The sequence below is a fragment of the Labrus bergylta genome, chromosome 11, assembly GCF_963930695.1.
Source record: "Labrus bergylta chromosome 11, fLabBer1.1, whole genome shotgun sequence".
In the NCBI taxonomy this organism is placed as follows: domain Eukaryota; kingdom Metazoa; phylum Chordata; class Actinopteri; order Labriformes; family Labridae; genus Labrus; species Labrus bergylta.
In genome coordinates, this window is record NC_089205.1 from 5,945,581 (window position 1) to 5,961,981 (window position 16,401).

The 16,401-nt window shown below is 40.7% G+C and overlaps 1 protein-coding gene across 3 annotated transcripts in view; it reads right to left on the reverse strand.

Moving 5' to 3' along the window:
* Nucleotides 1–16,401, reverse strand: part of bcas3 (BCAS3 microtubule associated cell migration factor) — a 336,126-nt gene that overhangs the window by 280,372 nt on the left and 39,353 nt on the right. For all 3 annotated transcript variants that reach the window (XM_065960137.1, XM_065960136.1, XM_065960138.1), the window contains exons 10-13: nucleotides 14,790–14,866; nucleotides 14,033–14,116; nucleotides 9,882–10,052; nucleotides 6,118–6,211 (exon numbers count right to left, since the gene is read on the reverse strand). In XM_065960137.1, coding sequence (XP_065816209.1) covers nucleotides 6,118–6,211; nucleotides 9,882–10,052; nucleotides 14,033–14,116; nucleotides 14,790–14,866 — 426 coding nt within the window. The remainder of the gene's footprint in view (nucleotides 1–6,117; nucleotides 6,212–9,881; nucleotides 10,053–14,032; nucleotides 14,117–14,789; nucleotides 14,867–16,401) is intronic.

A 16,401-nucleotide genomic window follows, 5' to 3' on the forward strand; every position in this document is an offset into this window, starting at 1 on the left:
GTAAGACTGGTTCAGTTTTTACAATATGCAGAACTCAGATCTACAAATATGACACATCCTGGCCTTAAAATAACTATTAATGAGCTTATTTGATATTAAAAAGGTAAAATGCTGAGTAATCTTATTGTATTTAATGTCCTTTTATATGCAATCATCAAAATGTCTTTGTAGAATAAAAAACATTTTTCAAGAAAAATCAAGAAAAAAGTATATATGTATAAAAAAAAAAGTCAGAGAAAGTAGAGTTCCTTTCGTCCCTTGGTATTGTCTGAGGAGCTTCCCTGTGTGCATTTGGTCCCAATAAACACCTCCTATTAGAAGTAGGGTAACCTGCATGTTGCCTTGGAGACAAAAACCAGGGAAAACAAAGTCTGCAGTGCTGTTTTATCTTTAGTGATGTACCTAACTGCTAATTTCCATTCTTAATTATTGCAATAGTCCAGCCTCATGAAACATGAAAGACAAGCATGTTGGAATGTCCTAAGGTCCACATGATTAAATTCCATGTTTTATCCAACAAACAATCCAAAACTAACAGATCATTGTTACTTATTAAGATTTAGGACAAAGAAAACTAAAAGCAGGGGTGTGGTCAGACTCCTGCATGCTCTGACCTGTAAAAATATATACGGCAGTTAGTTCATACTGGAGTTTGCTTGCAATTTTTTTTCCTTTGCACCTGTATCATGAAATAGATCTACACATATTTATTTAAAATTTGAAGTCCTAACTAAGAAAATGTGCTAAAATGACATGCAAATAACACTGAATATTTTTGTTTCTTAACATAAGTCCTGCCTCTGACAGGGCACATAGCCAATCATGGTTCTAGGATTTTGGGAGGCCAATAGGATTTCAAAGGGAGCCCAAGCCACCCCTGGCCACCCCTTTTGACACGCTCCTGCTAAGAGGCCATGAAAAAAATGACTCAATCAATGAATCGTAGCAGATTACATTTTTCTTTGTTGTGGTATAAATGCTCAAACTTGTGTTTTCTGTTCCTAAATAAATTAAACTGTAGCAAGTAAAGTGTTGGGAACTCCCCAGTAGATTAAGCCCTGTGAAGTTCCTCATCAGGGCACAAATAAGTTACAATTAGCATTTTCTATATATGCAAAAATTAAATATTTCTTAAAGGTATCGTGTTTAATGAATACTTCTGAAGTATCTTAAGTAAATGTTTTTGATTATTTTTATGTCGCTTTAATTAAACATAGCATTAAATGAAGGTCTGAGGATAGAATTCTTCTTCCAGCACAGCATGTAAACACTGAGCAGGGCTGCAGAAAAAAGAGGTTTGAGAGAACAAAGAGCAGACGCTGGTGACTCGTATGGTTGCTGGGTCAATCACTCCATCTAGTGCCAGAGAGAGTCAAAAGAAAATGTACAAGTTGTTGGACAATATCTCTGCCATCAAAAGATGAGTGTATTTTGACCTTGGCATCGTACCTAATAATCAAGTCAAGGATCGTTAAGGACGAGTGAAGAGGACGAGACGCGAAAGAAAACAAGCACACACACATTGCAGCTGTTAAAGAGAGCGCTTCCCCACTGCACTTCATCTGCGTCCCTCTAATTACACCACTAGGAATAGATCCACAGATCCACGAAGCTCCGCACAGCGCCAGCCGCCACACCGAGTACTGGCGGCCACCGATCCGCCCTCTGTAGCGCGTCCAACACACACAAGCCACTGGGGTAACTTACATAACTCTTCCCAGCCAAGACTTGTGGGCTTTCCAGGCTCTGTTTGAGTCATATCATTGTTTCCTGCTAAGTCTATCTTTCTTGTTTCTGCCATGTTGAGCTTGACCGCTGCGAGGGGAGTCTCAGGAGGGCCGGGAGGTAGTGCAGTAAAATATATTTCCCCCAACTACTCGGAAAGAGTTTATTTAGAGCCAGGCCAATGAACCCGTCAATCAGAATTTGGGTTCAGATCAAATCAAGGAGTCTGTAACTACAGGACACTCAAGAGCATGCCGCTAAGAAAGGAAAATAAGAGAATAAACAATGATGAAAGGAGAAGCTGAAAAGAAAACGTTCTTTGCTTGTTTGAAGATTCATCCTAATCTTATTTCACGCCCTGACTGCAGTGGAAAAAAAGGAGGAAAAATCTGTGTTTTTTGGCTCCTCGTTGTTCTCAGTTGTAGTTTAAACTTTTATTACCCCTTAAGATTCAGCTCACGCTAAATGAGTCATGAAGATTAAAGTGTGTTTGGAAGTTTGAAACTGACGGTGGAATAGGTCACAGGGGATCCTTTCAGCGCTGCTGACTCAAAAAACTACAGTACTAGGACACTGCCACGTGTACAGCATTGTGCTTTGTTGGAAGTAGAAAATAAAGCTTGAATGTTTAAGAAAACAAAAGGTTCAAAAAGTACCTGATTGTAAATTAGCACATAATGATCAGAGACTTCTTCAGCAAAGTGACTTTTACTAAATCTGAAAAGAGTAGCATCAATTGTGGATTTCCTTTAAGTTATGTTTTGGTCTTCGTCTGCGAGCTTGTTTAATGTTTGATTTTAACAATTATGTCTTTTTAAAGATTCTGTAATTAAAGGCAAAATCTGTCGGCCAATGGCACAATTTTGGATTTGGAAAGTGCTGTCCAAGTGATTTCCGTTTGTAGTCTGAGTAATCGCTCACTATCATTACAGCTGGCATTATCTGAACACAGGAGAACAGTCCGTGTGGAGAGCAAAAGAGGCAGAACACATTGGCCATACTGCAACACCAGAACCTAACAGAGGTCATCCGTCAACAATTTATTCTTTTATCAAACTTTAAAAAAAGGTGTCTGTATGCAGGTGAATCTCATTAACTCCATCCTGGTGTCTCAAATTACTGGTAAGACTGTAAACAACACTCCTAGAGGCTGTATCATTATCAGACACCAAAATGTGTTTTGTCCGTTTGTTAATTGGTGTTCAAAGGGTACCATACAGTTGTTATAAAATTGTCCCTTCCAAATTCAAAGTATTTTGAGTACCAATTTCTCACTTGGTATTTTGCACACAGCATCCTCTGTTGGAGAAAAATGAAGTCAAAGTAGTAATGCAAAAAAACTGCAGTTCCTGGAGTGTCCACTTGAGGTTGGCTGCAAAAGCCAAGAAATCTCCATTAGGTCAGATTTTAAAAATGTCACTTTTTACAGCAGAAATAGACCTTTTTCTCGTTCATTAAAAAATAGTTTTTGTCTCTATAGCTCTGTGTTTAAAGTCATCGTATTTGATAATATTGAGGCCAAGAATTATGCATTGTATAACTAGGGGCGTGGCTTAGTGGACCGACATGGTGGGGACATTTTAGCTTGTTGCAGAAGGTTAAGACCCGCCTTAACACTAACTCTTTCCTGTTTCTGGACTGATTGAAAGTTAGGTGGAAAAAACTTTTCCAATTTTGGCAACTCCATGAGTTAGGTTTCGAAAAACACCTCTTCAGAAACATATAGGTGTCTTGCGCTAGGATGTGTGTTTTGGCTAACTAATGCTGGTGACACACTTGCTAACTTTACCTGTTCATCACGGCTACCTTGCTGGACTGCAGTAGCTTGTATATCTGTGCCTAAATGTGTCTGTGTATTAATGTGCCGGAGTGTTTCTATGCTGCGAAGCGTGTGTAAAATGCAAGCTAAGTGAAACGTTGTATCTCTAGGTACTGTGTTGCTGCAGCCTAATGTGAAACATGCCTGAGCAGCGCTGCAGTGTTTTTTTTTCTTGCTCTATGATTACTTCTTTAATAAACAGATGTTTCATTTAGTCATGGACAACAAGCCAGCTTCCTGCTCAAAGAACACCACTTGTAGAAATCATACAGAGGGTCATATTTCCTTGACATAGCCTACTTTGAAGATCTTTTTAGTGTCATTAGCTTTAATGTGTTTTATGTGTGACCTCTGTTGAGATGATAGTGGGAGTTGGGGGGATCCAGACAACTCTGTCTTGTCTGGCTTAGTCTGCAATATCATCCCGGTCCTGCTCAATCTGAGCTGCTGAGTTCAGTCATAAGTCGAGGTAAGTGAAGGATTCTTAGGGGGGTTTGGAGGTCATGAGGTGAGAGCCATCTCTCAGCAGCTCCTTTATTAACTGCACATGCACACGCAACACACACTCACACACACACAGAAGCTCAGGAGAAACAGGACCGAGTGTCGCCTGTTCACACTTACAAAGCTTCTACTGTCCTGTTCTCTGTGGGGTGGAGGTCAGCAATGCTAAGAAATCAGGGAAGGAGATGACAGAGTAGAATAATGTGTAAAGGAATGATTTAAAGATAAGATTTTATTTTTAAATTAACATGATTCTATAATTGTTTGTTTGTAAAACAGGAGACTGTTTAATATCCTGGTATTGCTATGTGATGAAGGCTATTTACATGTAGAAAGACGATCATGTTTAAAGTCTGAAAAGATATTGATCCTGTCACGTGAGGTTGTCTGCCTCTGATCTATATTTTAAAATAAGTTTCATATTTGTTTGCCTGGTTTGCTTGATTGTATGAACTGTATTTATACGACCTTCAATATGAACCCAAACTTGAAAATACTACAGTCTCTCTTTACCATGAAAGAAACAGACAAAAGATCATCATTAACGAGTTATGAAACGTTCGTCTCTTCACAGTGCTGTATGATTAAAATCTTGCATGTCAAGCCTCTGCAATGGGTAATTCACAGCAAGTGAAGATGTAGTTTATGTATTATTATTAGGCAACCTTTTCTTCAAAACTTTCACTTGAGCAGACGGTGAACATTTACCCCAATCGAAAATTGAATTTTTTTCTTTTAAGCCCGGAAATCTTTGGAATTCTCACGATTCGATTTCGATTTTTGGGGTCATGATTCAATTGAAAATCTATTTTTGATACAAAACAATTCTGGATTCATCGATTCAAAGTCTATTTTTGAATTAGTACTTCAGGATCTACTCCAGTCATTTGTGAGACTGGCTGAATTTCTTGCTGCTCCATTTGGCTTCCTACTGAGTTAAATAGCTAGCCTTAACACTTAACAGAGAGTGACTGAAAAAAAAAGATTTTTGGAAGTTATGAATCCATTTAAAATCTCAGAGGATAAGAATCTCGATGTTTACATCATTTCCCACCTCTACCTTCTTTTTTGTTAGTTGTTCATGGTCTTTAATTATCAGACAGTAATGGTAGGCTATACATACACTTATGTATGTATCCAAGCTGTGTTTGGAAATATGAGGCTAAAATTGTGCAAAGTGAAAACATAGTGGTATGACTGGTCCTGTGTTTGCATCCATAATGTCCTGTAATAGGCGCCTCTGTATGCGTAGTAGTGAATGCGATGAGCCTCTTCTATGATTTATCACGATTACAATTTTAAATCCAATTTCAGCACTGCTTTTAATGTTTGAGGTGGTGTTTTCTTTTGTGGGACTATATTATATGGGCTTGCCTGCCCAGCTGCAAAGATTCCTTCCAACCCTTTCTTTGCAAAGTTACATTCACTGCATCCCTTCGTGTGATTGGTTTAAGGGCAATGATGATGGAAATATCTCTGGCTTTGCATTAAGAATGTATTCTTTTTTGTAACTGTAAGGACCAGCACTAGGGTCTTTACTTTCAAAAAGAGTAAGAATTGAAAATAAACCGTTGAAAAATAGTCTTGAATTAAGAACTATGTCTACATTGTGTGACAGCATATGCAATAATTTACTGTGTATATGCATATTGAGCATCCTCCTGTGAGTGAATAATGGGTGCATATGTTACCCATTGACTGTTTGTGACACAATGCCTGACCTGCATGTGTTGGTCTAATGCTGCCAATGTCTTGAGGTTGGTGTTAATGCATGTGTCTGGCTAAACACGTTTGTTGTGTACGAAATGAACACATACACACACACACACACACAGACACACACACACAGAGTCTATGAATACATTTGTAGGAGCCGGTTGGTCCAGCTCTGCCTCAGAGATGAGATGAGGTGGCCACATGTGAGCCAAACACACCACCATGTTACACTTGAATGGAAGCTTGATCTCCCTCCTGCTTTCTATGTCGTCCAAACTCACCCGGCTCGAGCTCCCTCCTTAAAAAATAAATGTGTGTGCGTGCATGAGTGAGTGTCTGTGAGTGTGTCTTACCACTGGGGTTGAATTGCATGCAGGATATGGGTTTGTCATGAGCTGGGAAGTGAGCCACCACTCCCTCTCCGTCCGAGTCCTCACTCACCAGGACCTGGAGTATATATACACACACAAACACACACACAGCCGCCGCCACACCACACACACACACACACACACACACACACACACACACACACACACACACACACACACACACACACACACACACACACACACACACACACACACACACACACACACACACACACACACACACACACACACACACACACACACACACACAGAAAGAAAGAAAGAAACTTCAAATCATTTTCTAACAATGAGAACATTGAACCCAGAACGGGACTTTCCCCATCTCAAGGATTTCTCTTCACATTTTCTTCTGGTCTGATATCATCACCACACTCAGCACTGTTCTTTGACACCAGCCCACAGTTTAAGAGCTTTCTGAATGTGTTATTGCCCTCTTGTGGATAGAAAGTAATCAGCATATTACCTGAAGAAGACAAAACACACTCTGTTTAAATCCTCCTCTTTGTGTTGCATCAAAGAAATGATGACTCATCAAATTTGACCTATTTTTTCTAAGTGCTTGTGTCTGTCCTGAGACCAGTGTGAACAGGGAATGATAAAACAAAACAGAGAAGAATATGGACACATTTACTTTAACAATGATGTGGCTTTTCACATGTGGCTTTGCCGATACCCCATGACAGCGGGATTTCCCGTAAACAGGCAGAAACTGGCGTCAAATCCATCTTCGGCTCGCTGCTTCTAAAAGTCGCCTAAGAAAATGAAATTATAAGTCACTTTACACAACTAAAAGCTGCTCCTAAATCTCTGTATGAAGTCTATGAAGTCTGTTGTCAAGAGGAAACTAACGAGGGCCTAGCAGAGACCAGGAGCTGGAAGAAAACCCCTTTAGTCAAGAAGAGAGATTAGAAATGAGCCCAGACATGAGGCCACTTCATGTGCGAGAGAGAGAGAGACAGAGAGAGAGAGAGAGAGAGAGAGAGAGAGAGAGAGAGAGAGAGAGAGAGAGAGAGAGAGAGAGAGAGGGGACATATACACAGGGTGAAATTTGGCCCCAGTGTTGCATTAACGATGTCAGGAAGGCTGGCTGAGCATTTTAAAAAGGAACTAGTCCAAACAAGGAACAGCCATTAAAAGCTAAAGGGCTTCAGCTCGGACTACAAGCAAGAAAACAAGCAGGGGGGGGGAAGGAAAAAAAGGTGGAGAGCAGAGAGAAAGAAAGAAAGAATGGGGCTGGTGACATAAAGCAGATCACTTTTATAACGGTGCAGGGAGACTATGTTGTTCTGTGAGAGAATCCTGCTGCTGGAGCCTTTTGAAACACAAGTGTCCTCCAGAGATCCGAGCCCATTACACAGGAGAGAGTGTGTGTGGTGTGTGTGTGTGTGTATAAGGCTGTTGTACCAAATAAGGAATTTCAAAGACTGGAAGAGACGGGAATATCCTGGACTGACACAGAAACTCACCTCTTCTGTATCACTATCTTTTTCCTATATCTCCAAAAATCACACCTCGACCCTCATCGCTATTCACTCCCTCCCACTTTTTCTCTTCTTTTCCCCATTTCTCCTCCACTCCTAGCTCCCCCGCCTGGCTGGCCTAGTGAGTGTTTACAGCCAGTGTACGGTTACAGTGTGTCGGCCGGTGACAGAGTGCAGTCCTGCTTCTGAAGGCTTAGGTCCAGCTTATAAGACAACACACACTAACTGCAGGGCGGCTAAAGTCACCGTGTAAGAGAGAAGGAAGTGTGTGTGTGTGTGTGTGTGTGTGTGTGTGTGTGTGTGTGTGTGTGTGTGTGTGTGTGTGTGTGTGTGTGTGTGTGTGTGTGGGGTGACTTCATCACTGCCAAACTGTACCGTGTATGCTAACATGCCTCATTAAAAATGTGACAGCTACTGCTCTGTGATTAATCACGGAGTGCAGTGGCTGAGGAGAATTAAGGGGATAAAAACGTTTAGCTTTTCTTTAGACGTTAAGGGGAGATCCTGTTGAAGGAAACTGGTATGCTTCAAATCATAATCAGGACTGAATGGACTGTATATACAGGTAACTATACTTCCTGTGTATTTGTACCTATGTGCGTCTGTCTAGAATATTGTAGTTAAGGGTTATATCCAAAAACGTATATTCTTAAATCATTGCTAGGTTCATTATGCAAAAGGTAGTCAGCAAGAGCTCAAATGCTTTTTAGGCAGCTTTTTGTTTTATTGTAAAACAAAAGTGTCCAATAAAAAAAAATGGCTGGAAACTCTTCACTCGTTCATAACCTCCCATAAAAAGTCTAAATTGAACGTTAAGGCCTTATTTGACATGCGGTGCAGCCTTGAGCTTCATGTGAGGTTCCAGACCAACAGCTGACTGTTTACAGAGCTTCTCACCTACCACGGCTACACCTACAACAGACAGAGCTGCGGCTGAAAGCTTGGCTCTTTAAATATGCAGAAAATCTTAGTCGCACCTCTCACTGACTCGTGTAAAAAAAAAAAAAGAGGTGAATGGGCCCGAGTGTGTCCAAGCCTCGAAGAGAGAAAAAAAAAAGCCAACCGTGGAGGTTTTCCCATTTCCCAACAAGCCGCAGAAGCCAAAGATATGTTTACCTGGTTTACAGAGGACAGCCCAGAGAGGAAGAGAGCCAGGAACACATCAGTGCCAATTTAATCTACACTGTGTGTCTGTGAATTCATTATGCGTATGGCCAGGCCCAGTTTGGAGGAAATGTAAACATTGAAAAGACGTGAAAAGAAAGCTAACACCTGGTAAAGTGGAATACTTTCTGGTTAAGTGAGTTTTCACTAGCTTTAGTCTGAAGGTTTGCTAGGAGGCAGGGAGGAGAGGGGTTCAAGTGAACACAAACCTAATCTGTTTTGTCTGAAAATTCAAGAGTGAGAGTCAAACTGAACGGTTAAACCTTACTTATCCCTGAGGGAGGATACTAAAACTGACTGATATCCATGCAGAAACTTCTAGTGCTTACTTTTAACAACTCTTCATTACACATAACGCTTCATAAAATCACTGATATCTCATGGAAAGTCATGCAGTATTATTTATGTACAATCCTGGTCATGTCTCGAGTGACACTTGTTCAGGGCCCTGCCTCATACAGTACTGTATCAGCCAACAGAAGTCAGTCAACCTTTTCTTTTCTGGTTTCAAAGTTTGACCAATTCCCTTTATTTTACTCTACTTGATAAAAAGAAACACAAATTAAGTCCACATTGGAAAGATTTCTCACAGAGTCATGCATCTTTTCATTTTCTTTTCATTGGATGATGGATCTTAACAACCTATCCCACTAAAAGTTTAGCATCAGATTGGCTCTCAGACCCTGAAGCCCCACTGAGGATTCAAGGTTCAAGAGTCAACATTCACTGTATTTGTCCCACAAAGTGAGTAATTTGTCTTGGGCTCTTCACCAATGCTGCAGCCATAAAAAGGCAACAATATTTTCCTTGGAGCATCTAGAAAACCCCTTTAACTTTGAAGGGAAAAACTGCTTTTTATGTGCTTTGTATGTGTAAAAAAGTTTAAATCACTTGTGTTTTTGATAGAAGGAGACTTCTTTAGATAATTTAACCTCAACACTGTATGGTCAATATGAAAATGATTGACAGACCGCTATGCTGTTGCTACTTTACATTCTTACAATTCACAGCTAAAAATAAAATGGGGTTGTTGCTTCTGTGACTTCCAATGACTCCTAACACTTTAAAGCAGACACTAACCTGTCCTTCTCCAACACTGTGTGTGTCAATGATGGTGACCACTCCGGGGTTGTGGGGGCTCCGGCGGCTGGCGCTGTGAGGCGTTCCCTCCTCGTCTGGAGTGGCTGCTGGCAGAGTGCCCGCCAACTGGGTGACAACTTTACCCACCATTGTCAGGCCAGTCTTAAGAGTCTGGGAGAACATGGAACAAAGATATGCATTTGTGCTTGAGAAGCATACTCGGACGTATAAAATAAACGGTCACACAATTTTTTTTTTTTTTGTTGGCTAAACAATTATCAAGACGATGAAGCCTTAGCCAATATTTTAATGCATCCTTTTTTGAATGACATCTCCATTTCACAGCACTTTAATTCTGATTGGTCTAAATCTGACTGAAACAAGAAAGCAGAATCCCTGCAGTGCAGAATGATGCATTACAAAGTGCTTTGCTGTCGGAGTTAGTACTTTGTACATACAGTAAGACCCTATATGATATAGATGGGGGGCTATAATGGATTTAGGTTTCCAGGCCCTCAGAGCCTTTGAAGGCACTGCATATGAACTAAATGTATGTGCGCATGTGCAATACCTTGTCTCCATGGGTGTGTGTGCATGCAGCATGCTCACTTGATGCCTGCTGATAACTTGTAGTGCTGATGACTTGTAGCACTGTAACCACAGGAGACACCCTCGTGTGTGTGTGTGTGTGTGTGTGTGTGTGTGTGTGTGTGTGTGTGTGTGTGTGTGTGTGTCTGTGTGCGTGTGTGTCTGTGTGAGGCTCCTCAGTGTCCGCTTAAGGCCCAGCCAGGGTGTCTGGCTCAAACACACCTCTGTGGCTCGATTGAGGGAAATGGATAGTGCTGCTTAAGTGGAGTCTATCTCACCTACTACACTGTCTTTGGCTAATGGAGTCCAGTGCGTGTGATTGTGTGTCTGTGTGTGTGTAAGCGCCAAAGGGGCCCCGGAGAGCCTAATCAGGCATTCAGACTAGGCGGCCCTGTCAATACAGCGTGGCGCCTCGCGTTTGTTGGGTCTGAGGATCACCCACTGTCTCTTTGCCACTTGGCCCGGCACACTAACAGTGTCTGCTGCCTGCGTGCTCTTGTGGACGCCTGCGTGTGTGTGTGTGTGTGTGTGTGTGTGTGTGTGTGTGTGTGTGTGTGTGTGTGTGTGTGTGTGCGTGCCAGAAGAGCCATCAATTATTAAGTGAGGCGTTTGGCTCCTAATTGATCAACACTAATGTGTTTTCTAATCACTGCAGTTGTGGAGTTCTTAGTGGTAGTCCAAACAGGAGCTATTGATCTGTCGGTGCTGGAGGAGGGGGTTTAGAGGCAGATCATGTCTGATGGATGACAAAAACACACACACACACACACACACACACACACACACACACACACATACATACACACAGCTGCTGTCGCCATCTAAACAAATTACAGCCTAATTTATGAGCATGGTCGTTCTCAATTGTACACGCTGGGGTGATACGCAGCAGGACTGATGTGAAATTTACTATAACAGAGTCAAATTCTGAACAGGCAGTCTCATTGGCCAAAGCTGACCCCCCTCTCGATCTCTCTCTCTCTTTTATCCTTATTATAAACAAAAGCCATTACATTTTAATGCAGACCACCCCCCCCTTTTGTGTTCCCATGTCTCTGGACGTCAGCACTAAGAGCCAGCGTGTCGCGCCACAAGCCAGAGGAGATACCTTGTCATCCATATTGAGATATATGGTCCTAAATGAGGAGAGGGCGTGCAACCAGACTGCATGTCTGCCTATCAGTACCCCCTGCCATTATCTGCTAACCTGTTAGCAACACAGCGCTCATTTTGATGTATACCAACACTGGCCTGCTAATGAGACTTCTCTCACACTGGCTTTTAGCACTCATGATGTAAAGGAGGCGAGATACTCTTACTCTTTATAAATCAATTAGCGCTTCCTCTGGGATCTAATGGAGAAAACAGACTAGAGACATATGAGGCTAGTAGGCATGTGTTGGCAAGCAGCTAAATCGAACCAGGAATGAATATAGACCTGGTATCAAAGGGAGCTGCTGGCTGTTACTGAAACATCTTAAAGTCACTCCCCTATAGAGACGAGTGAAACTAAACCACTGGAGAGAAATGGTGGATTAAAGTGGGGAAAAATCAGATAGGCAGGTTGATGAAGTGTCTCATAAGCTCGGCCCGAGTCAGCCGGGCGGGCCAGGTGGATACAATGTCAGCACATTTACAGATGGTGTACAGGCCGAGCTGGAAGCACTTTATTATGTGCTGTTTTATCTGTGTAAAAGGCCTTCAGACAGACCAAAGGACGTTTCGACAGATTATAGCCACAGCCTAAACATGATACCTCATTTTCTTTTCTTTTTTTTAAGATTAAAGCATTTTTTTTTTTTCATGAGAGAACAAACGGCAGTGAGATGTGACTGAGAATATGTTAAGAATAAAAAGAACTGTGGGCTCTTTGGTCAGGACGTGTAGTACTGAAGCTTGTCGTCATCACTCCCTCGACATCTCTCCACATTTTATCCACGTGATATCAGGTTAAAAAAATATTATGGAAGAGTTTCATGTTAACAAGCTTGGACACGTGTGCTGCAGTTTAAGGAGAATTAGCCACCAGACTCCATTATCAAAGACTGAAATGTAATTCATGGGAGATGTTTGTCAACCACTGATATAATCGTATTTTTTTTTCTTTTTTGTGTCTTACAAAAGTCCGAAGGGACTTGGGTTGGGAACCAGAGTGTTTCCAATTCAAGCCCTTGTGCATACCAAAATAGGAAAATTGGGACATGTAGCTGAAGGTAGTGTTGTAGTACTTGAAATTGGTCTTAGTCTCAAGACCGGTCTCGAGACCACTTTTCAAATCAAAAGCATCTTTACTCTGTCTTGTGTCAGTCTCAGACTGGGCAGACTCTGGATTTTTAATCAAGACTGGTCAAGACCACCACTGATAGGCTATTTTTCATCTCATTACTGTTATCAGAAGGAAAACACCCCTTTCTCAAAGAACAAATAACTTACATTCATTCATAATTAGATTTTTATCCCCTGGTTACGGCAGTAACCTTCCCACTGTAACAGTCTAGGTCAGTTTTTTTTGGATTTAAAAAAAAAAAGATTTTCTGTAATATTTATGATCTTGGTCTTTTTCTCAGTCTCGCCCTGCCTTGGTCTTGGTTCGGTCTAGGAGCACTCTGGTCTCGGGTATGTCTTGGTCTCGGTGAGTGTGGTCTTGACTACAACATTACAGGAAGGTGTGCCATTGAGCATAGCACAGAAACCCCCTTCAGGTTGGGACATTTGTTCTTGTGCAGCCCACCTCAGCCTGACGTCTCACCATGTGAGTACTTTGTAATCGCCCAATATAAACATAACATGCTGCAATCATCCAGGAATTATCCAGTGTCCCATCATTTGCACTGAGCATTGATGAATGGACCTCTCTGTGGGACAGCTACTTCACTGTGTGACACTGGAAATAAAGTAGGTCTTGATTGAGTATAAACGTTAACTGCTCAACTATAAGTCAAACCCTTGAGTTGCTGTCAGAAAAAGTAACTTTCAATGATTAGAAGATGCTTTCTTAAAGGAGGAATTCTTCTTCTTTTTTTAATGTAATAGCAATAAATCATTACTGACATATTAACTTCACTCATTTTAAGGCTATTTTAGTACCAAACACCTTGAATAATGGCTTATTTGAATGTAAAATTTAAATATAAGAAATATTTTTGTATTTTTCATTCCTTTCTGTATAGCACACAAACTATCACCACACATAAACAGAAAATAAAAAAATGTAAATTAAAGCCCATGTAATGGAACAATATAGTTTAAATATATTTTTAAAAATGTATTAGATTGTATTCAAAGTGCAATATATCTGGTATTATATCACCTATCTAAAGATAAGATGTTCATGAAAATGTTTCACCTGTAGGTTATTTATGTTGAGTCCTTAAATGTAGAAAACAGATAAACAGAGAAAAAAAGAAAAGAAAGAAAGAGACAGACAGACAGACGGAAAGAAAGAAAGAAAGAAAGAAAGAAAGAAAGAAAGAAAGAAAGAAAAAAAGGGCTACAGGAAGAGAGAGAGACAGAAAACATAAAGTAAGACAGACATGTATATTTGTGTTTGTACTTCCACGTACTTTGGCAGCATTGATCACTGTAGCCGTATAGGACTGGGCATTGTCACCACAAGCTCCTCCACGAGACTGGTGACATCTGATCAACTGCAAAACATAAAGATGTACTGATAAGTCCATAAAGACACGAAGTCTAGGTCTAAAGAGGATGTCTTTAAAAACAAGACAGAAATTGTGGGAAATTAACTGAGATTTCAGATATCCAGGCGCCTCGTCTCTTCAGCCTTTGGAGGAAATTAGTTTTACTTTAAAAGAAACATTACAAAAGCAAACAGCCAATCGGCTCTGATTTAATTTCAAATACAACCACTTGAATGGCTCCGTCCCAGTATTACTCTTACAGCTAAAAAAAATAGATTTAGTGGTTTCTGGAAATCCTCAGCCAGTCACACAAACAGTGGCCCCATCTGTCAATTATGTGAGTGGGCCAGCACCAAAACACTATTGTGCATTAAATGTATTGCAGAACATTCTGTTTTTTTTGGTAAATACTTAACAATCCCATTAAACAGAGGAGAAGAGAAAACTCTGGTGCATCTGTTGATTGTCAAAATGTTATCATCTCTGCCGGACTCTTCTAGGAATGAGTTGTTTATCCAGACAGATTAAAGAGGCAGAAAATAGATAAAATGCATTTTTTGGATTGTAAATATGTCGCTTTTCTGATAAGGCACTTCTGCAATGGAAAAGTGTGTGTGTGTGTGTGTGTGTGTGTGTGTGTGTGTGTGTGTGTGTGTGTGTGTGTGTGTGTGTGGAGTACCTTGTTCTCAGCATAGGCCAGCCAGCGGCTTCCCAGAGCGATTGGATTGAGGCTGGGGCCAGGGCAAGGATAGCAGCCTGAAATGACACAGAGGTGGTCACATTAACTGGCATCAATAATAATAATTGAAATTAAAGTAGCAAAAAGAATTGCATGACCCCCAAACATGCACGTCAGGTTGAGATGCATCAACAGTGTCGTTACTGGAGACAGAGGAATAAACAAGGCCCTTATTTTATATCATTTTTAGGGGGGGGCTTTTATCCCTTTATTTCATAGGACAGTGGAGATGAACAGAAATCAGAAGAGAGAGAGAGAGAGAGAGAGAGAGAGAGAGAGAGAGAGAGAGAGAGAGAGAGAGAGAGAGAGAGAGAGAGAGAGAGTGGGGAACGACATGCGGGAAAGAAGCCACAGGTCGGTCTTGAACCCCGGCCTATGGACTCTGCACATGGGGCGCAACCTAAACTCTTGGCCAACCGGCGCCCCGGCCCGTAAAATTCACCAAGTGTCGCTACTAAACAGAGTTATATGTCACTTCCTGTTGCCACCCGTTGGAAAAAAAAAACACTTTTTAAAGAATTATTATTTTGTATATCAAGCGTAGACAGCAATGTAAATTTCACAAACAAAGTCTAAGTTTCAAAGGGAGTAAGATAAAGTTCTGACTTCAGTCAAGTTTGACCTACAAAAAGCACTTGGAAGTAAAATAAAAAGTCAAACTGCAGACTTTCTGCAAGGCTTTTTTTGTGTTTTGACCCTAAACTCTTTATATATTATACATAAACCGAATTTCATATTTGTAAGTGAAATCTAGTGCCAGGGCTGTAGAGCTGAAGCAAAATGAAAAGGGAAAAGAGGAATGAAAAAAACAGGAAAAACAAAAGGAGTGAAGAAAGAGCAAAGGAAAAAAAGAGCGAAATAAATAGAAAAAGAGGGAAAGAAAGATGAATAAAGAACAAAAGAAAGGAAGAAACAAACAAACAAATGAAATAGAGAAAGATAAAAACCAAAAAGTTAAAGAAAAAGAAAGATAGAAAGAAAGAAAGAAAGAAATAATGAGAGCGAAAGAAAAGGCTAAAGAAAACCGAAAAAAGGGAAAGGAAGAGTTAAAGAAAAAGATAAAAGAGTGAAAGAAAAAAGAAAGAAGTAGTTAAAGAGAGAAATAAAGAAAAAGGAAGAAAAAGAAATAAAGACAGAGCGAAAGAAACCGAAAGACGAGAAAGAAAGAGTGAAAGAAAGAAAGAAAGAAAGAAAGAAAGAAAGAAAGAAAGAAGGAACATAATTATTCCTTCAGTAACATTAGGAACCAAAATGAAAAAAGGAAAGAAAAACAGACACACCACAGATTTCCATAAGTGTGGTCTCTGAGGAGCGTCTCAAACTATCTTAAACCATTAATGTGTTTGTGGGGAGCCTCTTGTTTGGGAAGATAAATGGGAGTCTAATGAGGGTGACGTGTCTGTGCGTTTGTGTGTGTGCACACTATGACCTAATGGAGACTGTGGTACCCAATAAATTGAGGAAGGCTCCTCTGCTGATTGACCAGCACAATAATCCCTGCGGGGGATACACACAGAGTAGCACACATGTAGACAATGACACACAAACAAAA